This window comes from Vulpes vulpes, chromosome 16 (assembly GCF_048418805.1).
Source record: "Vulpes vulpes isolate BD-2025 chromosome 16, VulVul3, whole genome shotgun sequence".
Taxonomy (NCBI): Eukaryota; Metazoa; Chordata; class Mammalia; order Carnivora; family Canidae; genus Vulpes; species Vulpes vulpes.
In genome coordinates this window covers 20,896,233-20,912,736 of record NC_132795.1, presented here as the reverse complement: position 1 = coordinate 20,912,736, position 16,504 = coordinate 20,896,233, and the positions used below count along the sequence as shown (strand labels likewise).

General features: G+C 39.7%; 1 protein-coding gene and 1 long non-coding RNA gene across 3 annotated transcripts; one reads left to right on the top strand and one right to left on the bottom strand.

Annotated features, from left to right (window-relative positions):
- Positions 1 to 2,424: 2,424 nt before the first annotated feature.
- CLK1 (CDC like kinase 1) lies at positions 2,425 to 13,546 on the bottom strand. 2 transcript variants are annotated; one of them, XM_026002586.2, is made up of 13 exons: positions 13,081 to 13,546; positions 10,945 to 11,105; positions 10,401 to 10,629; positions 9,315 to 9,405; positions 8,850 to 8,916; positions 6,631 to 6,747; positions 6,376 to 6,542; positions 5,483 to 5,577; positions 5,258 to 5,387; positions 3,836 to 3,918; positions 3,274 to 3,353; positions 2,912 to 3,002; positions 2,425 to 2,795 (listed from the first exon to the last, which is right to left on the bottom strand). In XM_026002586.2, exons 2-13 carry the CDS (start codon positions 11,103 to 11,105, stop codon positions 2,652 to 2,654), a joined length of 1,455 nt encoding a protein of 484 aa, XP_025858371.1. In that variant the 5' UTR covers positions 13,081 to 13,546; the 3' UTR covers positions 2,425 to 2,651. The 2 variants fall into 2 exon arrangements, with proteins under 2 accessions (XP_025858371.1, XP_072598811.1); XM_072742710.1 differs by lacking the exon at positions 9,315 to 9,405 and having other exon boundaries at positions 13,081 to 13,254.
- Positions 13,356 to 16,440, top strand: LOC140595983 (uncharacterized). The gene is made up of 2 exons (XR_011998006.1): positions 13,356 to 13,622; positions 15,755 to 16,440. It is a non-coding gene; the product is annotated as an uncharacterized lncRNA (long non-coding RNA).
- The last annotated feature ends 64 nt before the right edge of the window (positions 16,441 to 16,504 follow it).

Genomic DNA, 16,504 nt, shown 5'->3' with positions numbered 1-16,504 from the left:
GGGTGGCTCAGTTGGTTGAGTCCTGGCTCTTGATTTTGTCTTCGGTCATCTCAGTGTTGTGGGATTGAGCCCCCTTTTTGGACTCTATGCTCAGCATGATCTGCTAGTCCCTTCCCACCCCACTTTTTCAAATTAAAAAAAGGGGGGGGGGGCACCTGGGTGACTCAGTCACAGCTGGGGGTCTGACTCCTGATTTCAGCTTGGGTCCTGGGATCAGGCTCTAAGTGAGCTTTGTGCTTGTGAAGTTTGCAATTTTTTCCCTCTCTCTCTGCCCACCCCCTCATGCATACACACTGCTCTAAAATGAGTAGGTAAATCTTTCAAAAAAAAAAAAAAAAGTACTATCATTTAGGGTTTACTCAATAAAAAAATTCAGACATCCTCTGCACAGGCAACTTTTTAGGGGAATTTAACTGTAATATTCCTTAGTTTTACAAATAATATAGACAAGCATAGACTTAGGGGCATTCCAAAGGCCTGCAGCTAGTAAGGGCTAGTTTTGAAACTATGAGCTCTGGAGTTGAGATCCTCATTCTAGCAGCAAGAATTTATATTATGGCCACAAATCTGCTTAATTTTTAAATTTTTAAAAAAACTCCACACTCGCTTCATCAAACAGTATAGGAACTGGATATCCATATACAAAAAGATGAATTCTTCACAAAAATTAACTCAAAATGAATCAGACTTAAATGTGAACTACAGAACTGTAAAACTCCTACAAAGAAAACCCAGATGATTGATCTTGGGTCTTTTTAAAGACACCAAGGGCATAACCCATAAAGAATTGACCACTTCTGCTCTGTGGAAGACCATTTCAAAAGAACAAATCAAGCCAGACTAGAAGAAAATATTTGCAAGACATATCTAATAAAGGACTATCCCAAATACACAAAAAACTCTTAATATATTCTTAGTATTTGATCTAGGAATCACTCCTTGTTATCTACCTAAGGGAATTGGAAACTTATGTCCACACAAAAACCTGTCTACGGGTATTTTCAGCAGCTTTATTTATCTTGAAGCAAGTAAGATGTCCTTTAGTAGGTAAATGGATAAGCTGTGGTACATCCAGACAATGGAATACTAATTCAGAACTAAAAGGAATAAAGCTATGAAAAGATGGAGGAAACTTAAACACATATTACTTAAATGTGAAAGGCTAAACACTACAGGATTCCCATTATAGGACATTCTGGGAAAGACAAAACTACAATGAAAAAATCAGTGGTTGCCAGAGTATGGATGGGGAGTGGGATAACACGGAGAATAGCTTGAGAGCAATGAAAATGCTCAGGATACCGTAATGACAGACCCATGTAATTATCCATTTGTACAAACCCACAGAATGTAATGCACTAAAAGTGGACTAAAAAGTATTCTATGGACTTTATAGGACTATGTCAACATAGGTTCAACTTTAATAACTGTACCCATTGGTGAGAGATGCTGATAATGCAGGAGATAATACATGCACAGCAGTGGTGGTGGTGGTGGGGGAAATGGACGGGGATGACAGAATGAGGACAACAGGAGGTACACAGGGAATCTCTGTTCTTTCAATTTTGCTGTGAACCTAGACTCTAAAGAAAAGACAAATTAATTAAAAAAAACCTGCCGGAGCCTTAAATGGATCACGCTTAAATAAAACCATGGACAAACACCTCACTTACTTGTAACTTGATATTTCTGACTTGGCTATAAAGCATCCGGGAAGCTTTATCTTTTTTTTTAAAAAAAAGATTTTGGGTAGCCCGGGTGGCTCAGTGGTTTAACGCCACCTTCAGCCCAGGGCCTGATCCTGGAGACCCCAGATTGAGTCCCACATAGGGCTCCCTGCATGGAGCCTGCTTCTCCCTCTGCCTGTGTCTCTACCTCTCTGTCTCTCATGAATAAATATAAAAAATCTTTAAAAATAAATAAAATAAAAAGATCTTATTTGACAGAGAATGAGCTTGAGTACACAAGCAGGGGGAGGGGCAGAGGGAAGGGGAAAAGTAGACTCTCCTGCTAATAAGCAAGGGAGCATGACAATGGGGCTCAATCCCAGGACCTGAGATCGTTACCGGAGTTAAAGGCAGACCCTTAACTGAGCCATCCAGGTGCCCCTCTGGAAGCTTTTCTATCATTCGTTATTAGTCTTGAATGAGCACAGGACCTAAAGCCATTTGCAGTACCCTACTGGGGGGTGGGGGGCAGGTAGAGATAAATTTGAGTGGGAATAAAGGGAGAAAATAAAATTGGGGCCAATCTCTAGTTCTTTGTATCCTGTGAAATTTGGGTTTATTACATTTGGTTTTAAGAAGCAAGGCATAAAAGCCCCAATGTTGGCAATCCCTAAAGTGGAAACAAAGCTATCTTTCCAAAGACTTAAGGAAATATACAGGAAGAAAAACGGTGCTAAAAACAAACTGTACAGTCTTATCAATTTCATAAGCACAAAAATTTATTTTGAATATATCATTTTATACAGTAATTACTTGAAAAAATGTTCATTACTTTAGCTATTTAATGAATCAAATTATCCAAGCAAAATAAACATGGCAATACAAAAATGTAAGAAATTTACAAAAGCTATACAAAATAAATTATTTAAAATTAGACTGATACAGTCTGTAAAATCTCTTCAGGAGAACTATACACTTACAAATCTATGTAGCTTTCTTTAGGGGGTAAAAGAAAGGATGCTTTAAGGCTTCTTTGAGAGTAATCCTTTTAGCTGGATCATACTCCAACATTTTCTCAATGAGGTCAAAGAGAAGCTCATGTTCAGCATCCTGAGAGAGCATAAATTCCTGAAAAGAAAAAAGTCAACAGTCCTTTCAACCATCCTTCATTATAATTTTATTTCTCTACCATAAAGAGAAGGGAATCTCAAAGTTTTAATCATATAGCAATGGCTCAGGCTCACCTTCAGAGGTTTACAGCGCCGTGAAACGTATCTGCCAGCAGAACTGTGTTCATCCCAGTCTAATCGATCGTGATGGAAATATTTACGTTTCCTAAAAGTAAGTCAATACCCAGTCATTTTTATGTCAACCATGAAAACTTAAAACATCTAGTGAAAGTGACTGGTTTCATCATTATGCTTTTATAGATCAAAGATGAACACTTTACTAGAGACTTGAAAAGATTACCCTAGTTACTGCCTTCCCAACAAAGTAACTGGAGTGAAAAAGAATGTCTAACACTTCATTGTTTCAATGAAGTTCCAATCAGAATATAAGACCAAGTGGTATAAAGGATGGCACCTACTCTTAAATAAAAACATACCTGGTTTTCTGTATCATATGTTTTGGTAAAGGTCCAAGAATCCTTTCCATCATTGCCAAATGCTCCTTACTATCATGTGTCTAAAACAATAAACAAAACTTGTTAAGCACACCGTGTGCCTTGATTTCATTTACATAGCTGAATTTCTAGTCCATAGAGATCAAAAAAGGTGATCATAAAAAAGGGCAAACTCTTATCAAGTTACAGCTGCAAAGTATTAAGGCCCACAGAACAAGCTCACCAATGATTTCTCCCCATAAACAGAATTACTGTTTATATTTTAAAATGTTTTAAATAAAATGATAAATTATGAAGGAAATACCCAATAATAATAAAAAAAAATAATAAATAAATAAATAAATAAATAAATAAATAAAAAAAATAAAAAATAAAAAATACCCAATAGCATCAGTTACAGACTTATTTCTTTATACTTCACAAGTAAGTCTATAATAAGGGGGGGGAAAGCTGCTTAAGTGTGTATACTTTGCTTTTAAGGGCTCATTTACATAAACAAGCACCTTTTTTGAGCAAAGCCTTGAAACAAAGCACTGTCACTTACTGGAAATACTGTAAACCCAAGGTAGTATTCAATGAGAATGCATCCTATACTCCAGACATCACATGGCTGGGACCATCCTAGGGCTGTAAAGCAAAAGCAAACAAAAAACTTCAATATTTCTTAAAGACATTAAAACAACAACAACAAAAAACACAACAAGCCAGCATACAATTTAATGTCTGAGCTAGAAATACCCTAAGGAATCACTTAAAGTGTATCGTAATAGGATAACATGAATTAGGGCTCTGGAGACCTCTGGTCAAGTTCCAACTCTAGCCCACTCTTTTTGGGACTAGTGATTTGGGGAACTATTCCCACCCCCCCCAGTCGTAATTTCCTAACCAGTAAAATGAGAGTTACCTACACCATCCAAGGACTTGACAAGAAAAGTGTCTGAGATATAATAGGTGTGAATTATATTCTAAAATCTCATCACATTACATATATGCAAACTCAATTCCAGGAAAATTAAGACATTTAACTCAAAGTATTAGAGCTATCTGGAATAAGTATGAGCTTAAAATCCTCAATGTGTTTTATTTATCTTTTTTTTTTTTTTTTTAAAGATTTGAGAGAGTATGCATGAGCCATGGTGGGGTAGGGGTGGCGTGAGGGTGTCAGGGAAAGAGGAAGTAGAAGCAGGCTCCCTGCTGAGCAGGGGGCTTGATGTGAGGCCCCATCCCAAGACTCTGGGATCATGACCTAAGCTGAAGGCAGACACTTAACCAACTGAGCCACCCAGGTGCCCCAATGTGTTTTTAGACTCAGAGAGAGACATCATGCACACAAAAGCTAGAGGAAGGCAGAGGGACAAGCAGACTCCCCACCAAGCAGAGAGCCCAAAGAGTGGCTCCACCCCATGACCCTGAGATCATGACTTGTGCCCAAGTCATATGCTTAACCTACCAAGCCACCCAGTCACCTCCTATCCTTCATGTGTTTTAAGTTAAAATTTTTTTTTCGGTATTTTTTTTAAAAGATTTTATTTATTTATTTATAAATAAAGACAGAGGCAGAGGGAGGCAGAGACACAGGCAGAGGGAGGAGCAGGCTCCATGCTGGGAGCCCAATGTGGGACTCCATCCTGGGTCTCCAGGATCAGGCCCTGGGCTGAAGGCGGTGCTAAACCGCTGAGCCACCCGGGCTGCCCCAAGATAACAATTTCTTTTTTTTTAAGTTAACAATTTCTTAAAGAGAAAATTATTAAAAACAAACAAAAAACCACAAAGAATAAGACTAGAGCTATAAACTTTAAAGTTGGCTTCAGTAAAGATATATGCAGGTTCTCAAAAGCACAATTCAGAAGCAAGTTACCTAGCACCTGGGGGTGGTGGTGGTGTCTGCTCCCCGCCCCATGTGTGCAGGCATTTGCACACAATCTCTATTAAAATAATAGTAATAAAAAAAGAGAAAGTAACTTACCCAAAATAACTTCAGGCGCCCTATAATGCCTTGTAGATACCAAGGTACTGTGATGTTCATCATCATAGGTTGCACTTCCAAAGTCTACAACTTTAATATCTGCATTTATTAAGGTACGTTCATCACGTTTCTAAAATCACAAACAATGGGTTAAGGAGGCATGATATTAAGAAGGCACAAGATATTAACTTCAAACCATGAAGATAATACACTGAGAAGACTTACCATTTTGGGATTATAAGCCTCTGTGTAGTCAGATTGCACAAATAAGATGTTTTCAGGCTTTAAGTCTGTGTGAGTCAACTTGTTACTGTGCAGAACTGAGAATGAAACAGAAAAAGTTGCTGTAACCTGAAAATCAAAAACCCAACCAAACTCAAACTCAAAAGCCCTACAACAAAAAAACCTGATGCCCTTTCTACATGTCCAAAATTGTCAACATTCAGTAGCCTGCTAGAAAACCACCCACTACCCTCAAAGTTAGTCCACTGCCAGCTAACTGCTCAAAAAGTATAGTAGTATTTTTCTTCAGGAAGCAGAGATTTGCCAGTTTCCAATGACGGCTTGTAATATTTGTAAAATTGTGTGGATTTCTTCTGGTTGGCAAAGTATATAGTCTTATTAAGAATAGCATCAATGAAATTTACTGAGAAAAAAAGATTTACTGAGAATATGAGGATATTTAATATTAGCATAAAGCATTAAAAATATTTTTAGCCATTACTTAGAAAGCAGATACATAAAAGCGAGATTATCCTACTTGATACTACATTGATAAAGAAATGACTAGTCAAGGAAAGATATGAATCTAGACATCACCAGAGATCATGAAAACAGTTATCAGAACCATAGTAGCAAGTGTTCTGGAAGAAGTAGGATAGTTATAAATAAATACAGCTAAATTTGTCTTTCTACATGACAATGTATTATATCAGACAATATACTACTTAATGAAATGCGAAACTGACCAAGAGCTTATCATCTTTCTCATCCCTATTCTTAAGTCAGGCTTCCATAAGCTGTATGTTAGATCCCATTTTTTCTTAAAGATTCAAATTAGTCTGCATTAAATTAGTCCCAATAACCTCAAGTTTCTTAAAGATATGCCAAATACTTACAATTCACTGATTTGCATATCTGATATGCCATCTTCCTGATATGATCCAGACGAAACGGCAGAAAACCATTTTCTTTAATGAAGTCGTAAGTACTAAGTCCTAGTAGTTCAAACACAATGCAAATGTGACCATGATGTTCAAACCACTCCAACATCTGGACACAGCGGCTATAAACACATGAAAAATAACTGAGTACAGCCTCTCACAATTTAAATCTACCTGAGAGCATTTTCTGAGTTCTACTTTGATACTTACAATGTACTGCTGGGGTCTGTTGTATTCAAGTGTTCCAGAACTTGTATTTCTGAGCGAGCAGCTTCACAGTATCTATCCACATTTTTAACTATTTTTACTGCTACATGTCTACCTCCTCTGTTAGAGAAAGTTAAAAAAAAAAAAAAAAGTTAAGAATTATGTTCTCTCTGAAACGACTGATGTACTATATATTGGCTAACTGAATTAAAAAAAATAGGGGATTCCTGGGTGGCTCAGCGGTTTAGCACCTGCCTTTGGCCCACAGTGTAATCCTGAAGTCCTGGGATCGAGTCCCACATCAGGCTCCCTGCATGGAGCCTGCTTCTCTCTGTATCTCTCATGAATAAATAAAACTTTAAAAATAAACTTAAAAAAAAAAAAGACATCTTCTTCCACTTTTCTACCACTCTTTTCAAACTGTACTACTACTACCACCATTTTGTTTCCTTGCATTTACTGGCTAGCACTAGATTTTATCTAACTAAAACTAAGTACTCTCTTCTAATTGCAACTCAATGTAAGCAGTGATAATGATCCTCAGGTATGTGAAAGAATCAGTTAACACAAATACATGCTGAATGACCCAACTGCTTTTCATCAAACCACCACTCATATGAATTCTTTCTTGGTCGTTCAATTAAACTATATATTAATAGTCGAAATTTAACAAGAATATTGAGGTATCATTATTTCAATCTGTAGTCCAACTATAAGACTCAAAACATGTAAAAACAATTTCTTCTTGTATTATCTGTCACCAGCAAATATTTACTCAAAATTTTTCATTTTAGGGATGCCTGGGTGGCTCAGTGGTTGAGCCTCTTTGCCTTTGGCTCAGGTCCTGATCCCGGGATCCTGGGATCGAGTCCCACATCAGGCTCTCAGTAGGGAGCCTGCTTCTCCCTCTACCCCTCTCTCATTAAAAAATATGTAAAATCTTAAAAACAAAAAACAAAAAACCTTCCATTTTGTCTCAGTTACCAGAAAAGATGGGTATGGGAGGGGCCGTAGTAATGAGCTCTACTTCTCAGAGCTTCACTAATAGTAGGAAGCCTTTTCTAATTCACTCAGAAAAGCTCTGCCCTTCAGAAGGAGAAGTAATTCCAACAGGAAACAAAGCAAAGGAAAAAAATTTTTTTACACTATCTCAAATTTCTGTCAGTAGTTTAAAAGGCGTTAAGTAGGGGGATCCCTGGGTGGCTCAGTGGTTTAGCGCCTGCCTCTGGCCCAGGGAGTGATTCTGGAGACCCGGGATTAAGTCCCACGTCAGGCTCCCTGTATGCATGGAGCCTGCTTCTCCCTCTGCCTGTGTCTCTGCATCTCTCATGGATAAATAAAATCTTTAAAATAAAATAACATGCATAAGTAAAAAAAAAAAAAAAGGCATAAGTATTAAACATGTGATGCCAATTTAGAAAGAGTTCTCACCCGTGACTGTGTTATCAATTATAGCATCTGTATGTTATGAACTACAGTATTTTCTAAAAATACAGATTCCTAGCTAACTACTCTGTAGATGACATCAATATGCCTGGGCTAAGTGCCGTTCCAAATACTCCTAACATAAAAAACAAGATTGTGGGGAGTTCTGATTTAGATCACTCATCTGGGGGGTATGTGTGTGTGGGGGGGGGGGGGGGGGAAGAGGAGATAGTCACAACTGTGCCCAGTGGGACAACAAAAAAATACGCTCTAAAATAGTAAAATCTGCTCTCAACTCAAAATTAAGGGCTACATACACTATTGCCCTTTAAAAAAAATTTTGGGGGCAGCCTGGGTGGCTGAGCAGTTTAGTGCTGCCTTCAGCCCAGGGTGTGATCCTGGGGCCCCAGGATGGAGTCCCACATCAGAATCCCTGGATGGACCCCGCTTCTCCCTCTGCCTGTGTCTCTGCCTCTCTGATTAATAAGTAAATAAAAATTTTAAAAATAAATATAAAAAAAATTTTTTTTCATTTGAGAAAAGAGAAGGAGCAGCACATGGGCTTCATCCTAGGACCCTGAGATCATGACCTAAGCCAAAGGCAGATTAACCAAGTAAGCCACAGGCATCCCTAAAGGGTTGGTACTTTTTACTAGGAATTTCCTACATCAAAGAAAAAAAAAACCAAGGGACAGGATTAATAGTGTATCTATCATAGTCAGAACATATTCTAAAGCTAAGCAAGTTTTCTATTACTGCTGACAGCCCCAAATGCAATCACAAGCTAGGAAACTTACGCTTTATGATCAATGCACTCCACGACTTTTCCAAAAGCTCCTTCTCCTAAAGTATCAACAATTTCATCTAAAAAAGAGAAATAAATCTCAGTTATACCAGGAAGTGGAAACAGTTTACTTAACATAATAAATGCTACCAATACAGATTATTCTAGTTGATGCTACAAATTTCCTTATCACTAGACATTTTATTGGTCAACACTGTCAAAAAACATTTATAACTATTTTTAGGTCTAATTTCATTCTTAAGCTCATTTTATTAACTTGATTTACTGTTTTTGGAACTTCTGCTTAACAAATATTAAATTTCTAAAGAAAGAAAAAAAACACAATCCCCGCCCACCAAAAGAAATGGAAAACAAACAAAAAAACAGAGAAAGAAAAAAAGATTTCCAAATCCCTGAAATCTTTATATATAGATTATGTTATCTGAAAAGTTAATAAGTGTTGAAAAATATTCTATACATCTTGCACTTAGTACGTCTCCACTCTGACAGATCAGGTGACCCTCCTCATCATCCTCTACACTCCTGGTTCTTTTCCTTCGGTGACTCTTCTGGAAACGTCAAGTGGGCGGCACCAAGATCATCCAGCCAATCAATATACCCGAGTGAATTCAGGGCAGAATACGAAATTCATTCAGCGGGGAGATATTCAGGCATTCAGATACACGCCAGGCCACAAACGGTTGGCAGGAGCAATTTCAAATTCAGTCCCCAGAAATTCACAGGGCACATAGTTTATGTTAACAGGAGAAAAACATGGCAAGGAACAGATTTTCAGATAAGATACTCAAAGTGGCAAGGCAACAAAACATAATACAATTGTTTTTCTTAAAAAAAAAAAAAATGCTAAGTTGTAGCATTCACTGAAATATAATTTTAAGTTTCTAGTGTTCTAATTTAATGTTGCAAAATCGTAGGATGTAATATTTACTTGGTCAAAGTAGGCTGTGGCCAAATTAAGATTTCCTAGCTAATCTAAGAAAACAAATATCGAAACAGTAAATAAAATTAAAGTCCTAATTTTGGGGAGAAAAAAAGATTTGGCATACAAGAATAACACTATACCATTTAAAACGTCATCTGAAATGATCTGCAAATTAACCCATAAACTGTAATGTTCATATCTGTTAAGTGATTTGCTTAGTGAAAAAAAAATTAGAGCATGCTTTGCTAGAAAAAGGCATGCCTAACTAAACCCTCAACCATACAAAAATAAAATGCCTATTCTACTTTTGTGATAAAACTTCAATTTATTAAAACAAATCAGATTTCTTGAACTACCATAAAAATAAACTAAGTTAATTACTTCTACTGACTCACTGGAATAACAATTAGTTGCCAACTAGTAATAAAACCTGTTACTCTTAACTTAATATGCACTGTATTTCAGGAATTTCCTATTCAATGCACAAACACAGAAAGAATCCAAGTTAAATTGAGATGACTTCTTTTTAAACAGAACTTTCTCAAATGATCAAACACAAATCAAGTATTCCTGTTCCATGTGAGAAATAAACTTTAAAAAATATTTTAAAAGAGCTCATACCCCATGTGAACGATGGTGTGAAGTACTATGGTGATTCCTGTGTTTGCTTTTATAACTACTTCTTCCACTTCTCCCAGAAGACTTGCTACTATGGTTCTGATATCTGCTTTCATGGTCTCTATGGCGATGTCCAGGTTCACATCCTTGACTGTAGTCATTTCTGTATTCATCAATGTAGCGTCGACTATGATAATCTTTCTCATTTATGGATCTACTTTCCAAATAATGGCTAAAATATAAAAAAACCTTTTTAATGCTTTATGCTAATACCAAATATTCTTAAAATCGCAGTAAATCTCATCAAAACACTAATCTTAATAAAACTATGCTTTCACATGAGAAAAAATCCACAATTCCCCCCCCCCAAAACACAATTTTTACAAACATTACAAGCCATCATTGGAAACAGGAATGGGACTCATGGCTAAGTGATACTGTAATTTTAGTCACGAAAATAAACCCCTCCCCCTTTTACTGATATAAGGGACATACATTCTAATGAAATCTATTTTTATATGGAGACACTTTAAAATACCATCTTTACCTATCAGATGTTTTAGAGTGATTATATTTGCAGCGCTTGTTCTCCCGGGCACTGCTATGCGATCTCTTCCTTCTTTTATGACTGCTGCTGCTTCTCCATTTTCCGCAGTCCCAATCTTTTTCATCCCAGTCAGGACAATAAGTTCTCTTTGAGTGTCTCATCTGTATAAAAGACAAGTTTTCCCAGGTAAGTTGTATCCCACTTGTCAACACTGAGTTTAGTAAAACTCTTCTTCGCAAATTCACTCTAGCTATAACTTTTTCAATCTTAATTTTTTAAAAGATTTTATTATTTTTATTTTTTTAAAGATTTTATTTTTAAGTAATCTGCACACTCAGCATGGGGCTGAACTTACAACCCCGAGAAAAAGTCACATGCTTTGACTTAGAAAGGTGGCCCTCAACTGTTCTTTAAAATCAAAGTTCGAAAGTCGTTGTTAAACAATCTAAAAAAAAAAAAATCACTCAAATCCAATTAGTGCACTGTGCCAAAATGTGGAGTCCAAACTCTATTAATAGGCATTCTGCCATTATCCACCTTATTCTAAGATTTACTGAAAGCACTAGGAAAAGAAAAAAAAAAAAAGAGGTGGGGAGCCAGAAAATCCAATTTACCAACTTTGGTAAGATCTTACCCCTTTTCTGTCAGCAGCACAAAATTACTACCCGTCCACGTATCTAACTCGCCTCATTCAACTCCAACTCGAATGCAATCGTCAATGTTCTTAGCGACAGAACCCTCACTACTATTTCTCCGTGAAGAAGATAAACGGATCAAACTACCAAGGCCTTTTTTCATACACAGAAGTCAACGGTGGCATTTAAAAACCACAATATACCATCTTTTGAGGTACCCAGCACACGCTATACCCAGTAAGACCTAGCTTATTCCGAAAGCAATCTTACAAGATCAACTTGGGGGAGGGGAGCACCTTCCTTTCAATGTTTTGAACAGAAATTCCTAATAACTTGAAAAAACAAAACAAAACAAAACAAAACAAAACAGGGCAGCCCGGGTGGCTCAGCGGTTTAGCGCCGCCTACAGCCCAGGGCGTGATCCTGGAGACCCGGGCTCGATCCCGCGTCGGGCTCCCTTGCATGGAGCTTGCTTCTCCCTCTGTGTTGTGTCTCTGCCCCCCCCCACCGTGTCTCTTATGAATAAATAAATAAAATCTTAAAAAAAAAAAAAAAAGAATGAGGGAGGACATCCCTGGGTGGCTCAGCGGTTTAGCGCCGGCCTTCGGCCCAGGGCGTCATCCTGGAACCACGGGATCGAGTCCTGCATTGAGCTCCCCGCAGCCGCCTGCTTCTCCCTCTACCTGTCTCTGTGTCTCTCATGAATAAATAAAACCTTTAAGAAAAAAAACAGTAGATAGCATCTTTTCACCTCAACCACCGTTCTTAACAGTACTAACTGAAGGGACGCCACCACGTCTTTGCACATAAACTATAAACCAAAAGGCTCCAGCTGTTCCCTAGAGGTTGGGGGCAAGGGGGCGCAAAATTCTATAGCGCAAGACGTCTCATAACCTGACTCGTCTCCCACGCACCTCCGAATATACCCTATTATTTCTGCTTCTCCGGGCTCTGCGAAACCTGATTTTGGTTAACGCCACCGAGAGCAAGGACACTCGCGACCTTCACTCGAATCCTTTAAGACTCGACTAGACGTTAGGTGATACCGAGTCCTGTCAGGTCAACGTGATCTATTTGCTGCGAACACAGCGGCTTACGGGAGAGCGACACGCACATCCAGGGACCCAAGTACACAGCACCCTCAACAGGAAGCCTCGCCTCCTCCGCCCCGCCGCCATCTTACAGCTCCGCCGAAGCGGCCAAGGCCGCCGCCGACAAAATGGCGCCCGCGGGCCCCTGGCCCGGCTCTCCCCGCCCAGCCGTCAGTCAGGCGCTAGGCCCTCGCCAGCGTCCGGGGCGTTGCGGTTTAAGGAGAAAATCGCGGCAACAGGCTCGGCGGCGCTAGGAAGACAAGCAGGCTGCCTTCACGCAACCCCGGGAGGCGGCGGCGGGGGGGGGGGGGTCGTCGTGCCGGAGATTACAGGCAGCAAACAAGCGAGAGGGCATCACCAGGAACAGAAAGAGGGCCCTGACACCTAGCCCGCTTCGTCCTGCGTCTTACCGTCCCGGCCAGACAGTCCAAGCCGAAAGAAGCAAAGCTTGCAACGCGACAACGGGGAGGAGCTCAACTGGCTGCGACGGGCTCCGACAACAAAATGGAGGTGACAGCCGCAGCGTCGGGACTCGATCGAAAACACTGGTGACGCCGCGAGCGCGTCTCGCCGCAGGGCGGGGCGGGGCGGGGTGGGCGGCGCTAGCGCGCAGGGACGGCCGGAGGCCCGGTGGCCGACGAGTGCGCAGGCGCCGGGGCGGGAGCCCGAAGACCGAAGGGGGAGGTGGGAGGTCTCTCCCGGCGGCCCCGGCGGCCATGTTGGGCGCTCTGGGTCTGAGGCAACCGTGGAGGTGCTAGAGAAGACTCTCGAATGTGCTTGGTAGACGTGGCAAGGAGTGAGGGAAGCGTGCTACTAAATCTGTGACCTGAGTGCAACCACGCAACAATCCTTAAAAAAAAAAAAAAAAAAACCACGACGTCCATCATATAGTCATAAATGAGTTAATCGTCTGGATTTCGGCTTTTGCTAAGGTTCTGAGATTTAAAACTAGGTAAGTCTTTAGTAGCTGGGAATCAACATACCCTGAAATTAGATTGGAGAGATTTTTTTTTTTTTTTTTCATAAGATGTTTTTCATGAGACACAGGGACTTGATCTCCGGACTCCAGGGTCACGCCCGTGGCCCAAGGGAGATGCGCAACCGCCGAGCCCCCCGTTGCGCCGAGCCCCCCGGGCGACCCTCGTGGTGTTAAATGTTGCAGAAATGAATGGGCAAGAGCTTGGAGACAGGAAATGGGGACCTTTCACAGTTAAGCATTTTGGCATAGAGTCCGTCCTCTACATGACCTCTAAGAGGGGAAATGGAAGGGCTTGAAGAAAATGTCAGGAAACAACCTGAACAACAAAATCATCAAACTATACTTGGATAGACTAGTCACTGCCAGTCCTAGCCCCGTGCCCTCCACAATTTTGTGTTTTGCTCACTCGTTCCAAACTTAGTGGAAAATGTAAAAATTATCATTTTTAAAGATTTTATTTATTCATAAGAGAAAGAGGTAGAGACATTGGTAGAGGGAAAAGCAGGCTCCATGCAGGGAGCCTGATGCTGGACTTGATCCCAGAAGCCTGGGATCGTGATCCCAGCCAAAGGCAGACGCTCAACCACTGAACCACCTAGGCGTCCAAAAACGTATAAAATTAACTTACAACCAACCATAATTTTACTAGCTGTTGCACAGGAGAGCAACATAAGTAGCCAGCCCTACACAGATGCACAATTATTGGGTAAAAAGTGATGAGGAATATGTATTTCCAAAATTCTATGGTAGTTTGCATTTCTTAAGCCCCTTCATAAGATTTGAAGATGTTTTAAAACTATTAATACTTAAATCTTTATGGGGGCCAGGGTCACTAAATAGAAGATAAATATTTCTCAGAGGGAGGAATTCATCACTATTAACTTGTGAAATTCAGGATCTATTTAGCATTTTTCAATCTTAAGCAAACCTAAGGAATCCCTGCCTTTGGAGAATAGTAGCTAATCATAGTGAGCTGGTTATTGTGCCAAGCACTGTACATACATTCTCAATGCTAACAATCTAGGAGATGGGAGAAAGGCATCAACTATATTGTGCTTTTACAAGTTGTGAAGGACTGCAGAGAGAAATTTAGAAATCACAGATTACAAGGGTGAAAGATGATGAACATTGAAAAAAATCTTGTGTATACTACCAAAATTAGTTTTCGAAATGGTTTTAAATTTACTCATACCTAGGCAATTACTAATTTGATATTTACCCAAAATTTCATTTATGAACTTTTTTTAAAATTTTTATCCGTTTTTTAAAAAAATGTATTCATGAGAGACACAGGCAGAGGGAGAAGTAGGCTCCATGTAGGGAGCCTGACGTGGGACTTGATCCCAGGGCTCCAGATCAGGCCCTGGACTGAAGGCTGCCCTATTAAAATATTGTGTTCCTAGTGCATACTGTTGGTTTTGAGGTGGCACTGTCCCCCCGCAATTCATGTTTAGTCTTGACTCCTACTACCTCATATTGTGACTTATTTGTAGATAGGGCCGTTACAGACCTACTTAAGGTTAAAATGAGGTCACTAGGGTGGGCCCCAATCCAATATGACTGATGTTTTTCTTCTTGAAGAGATTACTACACACTCACTGAGGAGATTGTGTAGAAGATGGTCATCTACTAGCCAAAGTGAGACCTTAGTGTAAACAACCCTGCCCACAACTTGATTTTTTTATTCATGAGAGGCAGAGGGAGAAGCAGGCTCCACACAAGGAGCCAGACATGGGACTCCATCCCAGGTCTTTAGGATCAGACCCTGGGCCAAAGGTGGCACTAAACCGCTGAGCCACCCCGGGCTGCCCTAGATTTTCTTTTTTTAAAGGCAATTTATCCATCTGGAATTTTGCTGCATCACCATGTGAGTTGAAATTCTTTTGCTATTTTTCTCCATATAATTTACTGGTTATCTTAACACAATTTATGGGATAACTTTTCCCTTTAATGATTTTGGATTGAACTCCCATATACTATTCTAGCCATATCTCTTGCACCAATTTAGTATCTGGAGCTTTATAAAATGTTTGCAGCTAATCCCTTTTTCATTATAGCTTTATTTTTACTTATTTTTGAAGTTTTTTTTTTTTTAAATTTCACAGCGAGCATAAGCAGGGATAGAGGGAGAAGCAAGCTTCCCACTGAGCAAGGAACCGCATGGGAGGATGGATCCCAGGACCCTGAGATCATCATCAAAGCTAAAGGTAGACACCTAACCAACTGAGGCACCCAGGCACCCCTTACTGTAGTTTTATTTTTAAAGATTTTATTTTGGGGGCATCTGGGTGGCTCTGTTGTTAAATGTCTGCCTTTGGCTAAGTGTGTTTTACCTCTGGTTAATACATGGAACAGACTCAACTGCTAATGTGATGTGTGAACCAGCCAATTCTGTGAGTGGACAGAAAGCAGTGTTATGGATCTTGATCCTCATGATGCCTCTCAAAGGCCCAAGATGGGCAGCCAGTCTTTCTATAAGATCCTTATGGCTATCACTAAACAGACATTATAAGGATGAGCTCTAAAAACTAAAAACCCACCATATTGATAGCACGTAAAAAAACAAGAGCAGGGTTGTTTTTTTGTTTTGTTTTAAGAGCAGGGTTTAGAATTAAAATTGACAGAATGCCAGTCAGTACAAAAACATCTTGGCAATCAGTAAAAGCCTCCTAAGAGTAATGACAAAAACATTCAATGTCATTCAGTTGGGAGAAAAAAAAAATCAGGTATAAGAAAGTGTCAAAACAAATTTTGGCCCAAAAGAGGCTTTAATATGGTCTAGAAATCTAAATGACTAAATTAGAAGGCTGAATCAAAACGTGAGGGCATTAGGGGTGCCTGACTGGCTCGGTAGG

Excerpts from the sequence above, each read along its gene's own strand:
- CLK1 (XM_026002586.2), bottom strand. The coding sequence starts at position 11,105 with ATGAGACACTCAAAGAGAACTTATTGTCCTGACTGGGATGAAAAAGAT. Across the intron at positions 6,543-6,630 it reads ACAGACCCCAGCAGTACATT|CCGCTGTGTCCAGATGTTGG; the intron begins GTAAGTATCAAA and ends ATGTGTTTATAG. Across the intron at positions 5,578-6,375 it reads GATATGCAAATCAGTGAATT|TTCTGCACAGTAACAAGTTG; the intron begins GTAAGTATTTGG and ends TTTCATTCTCAG.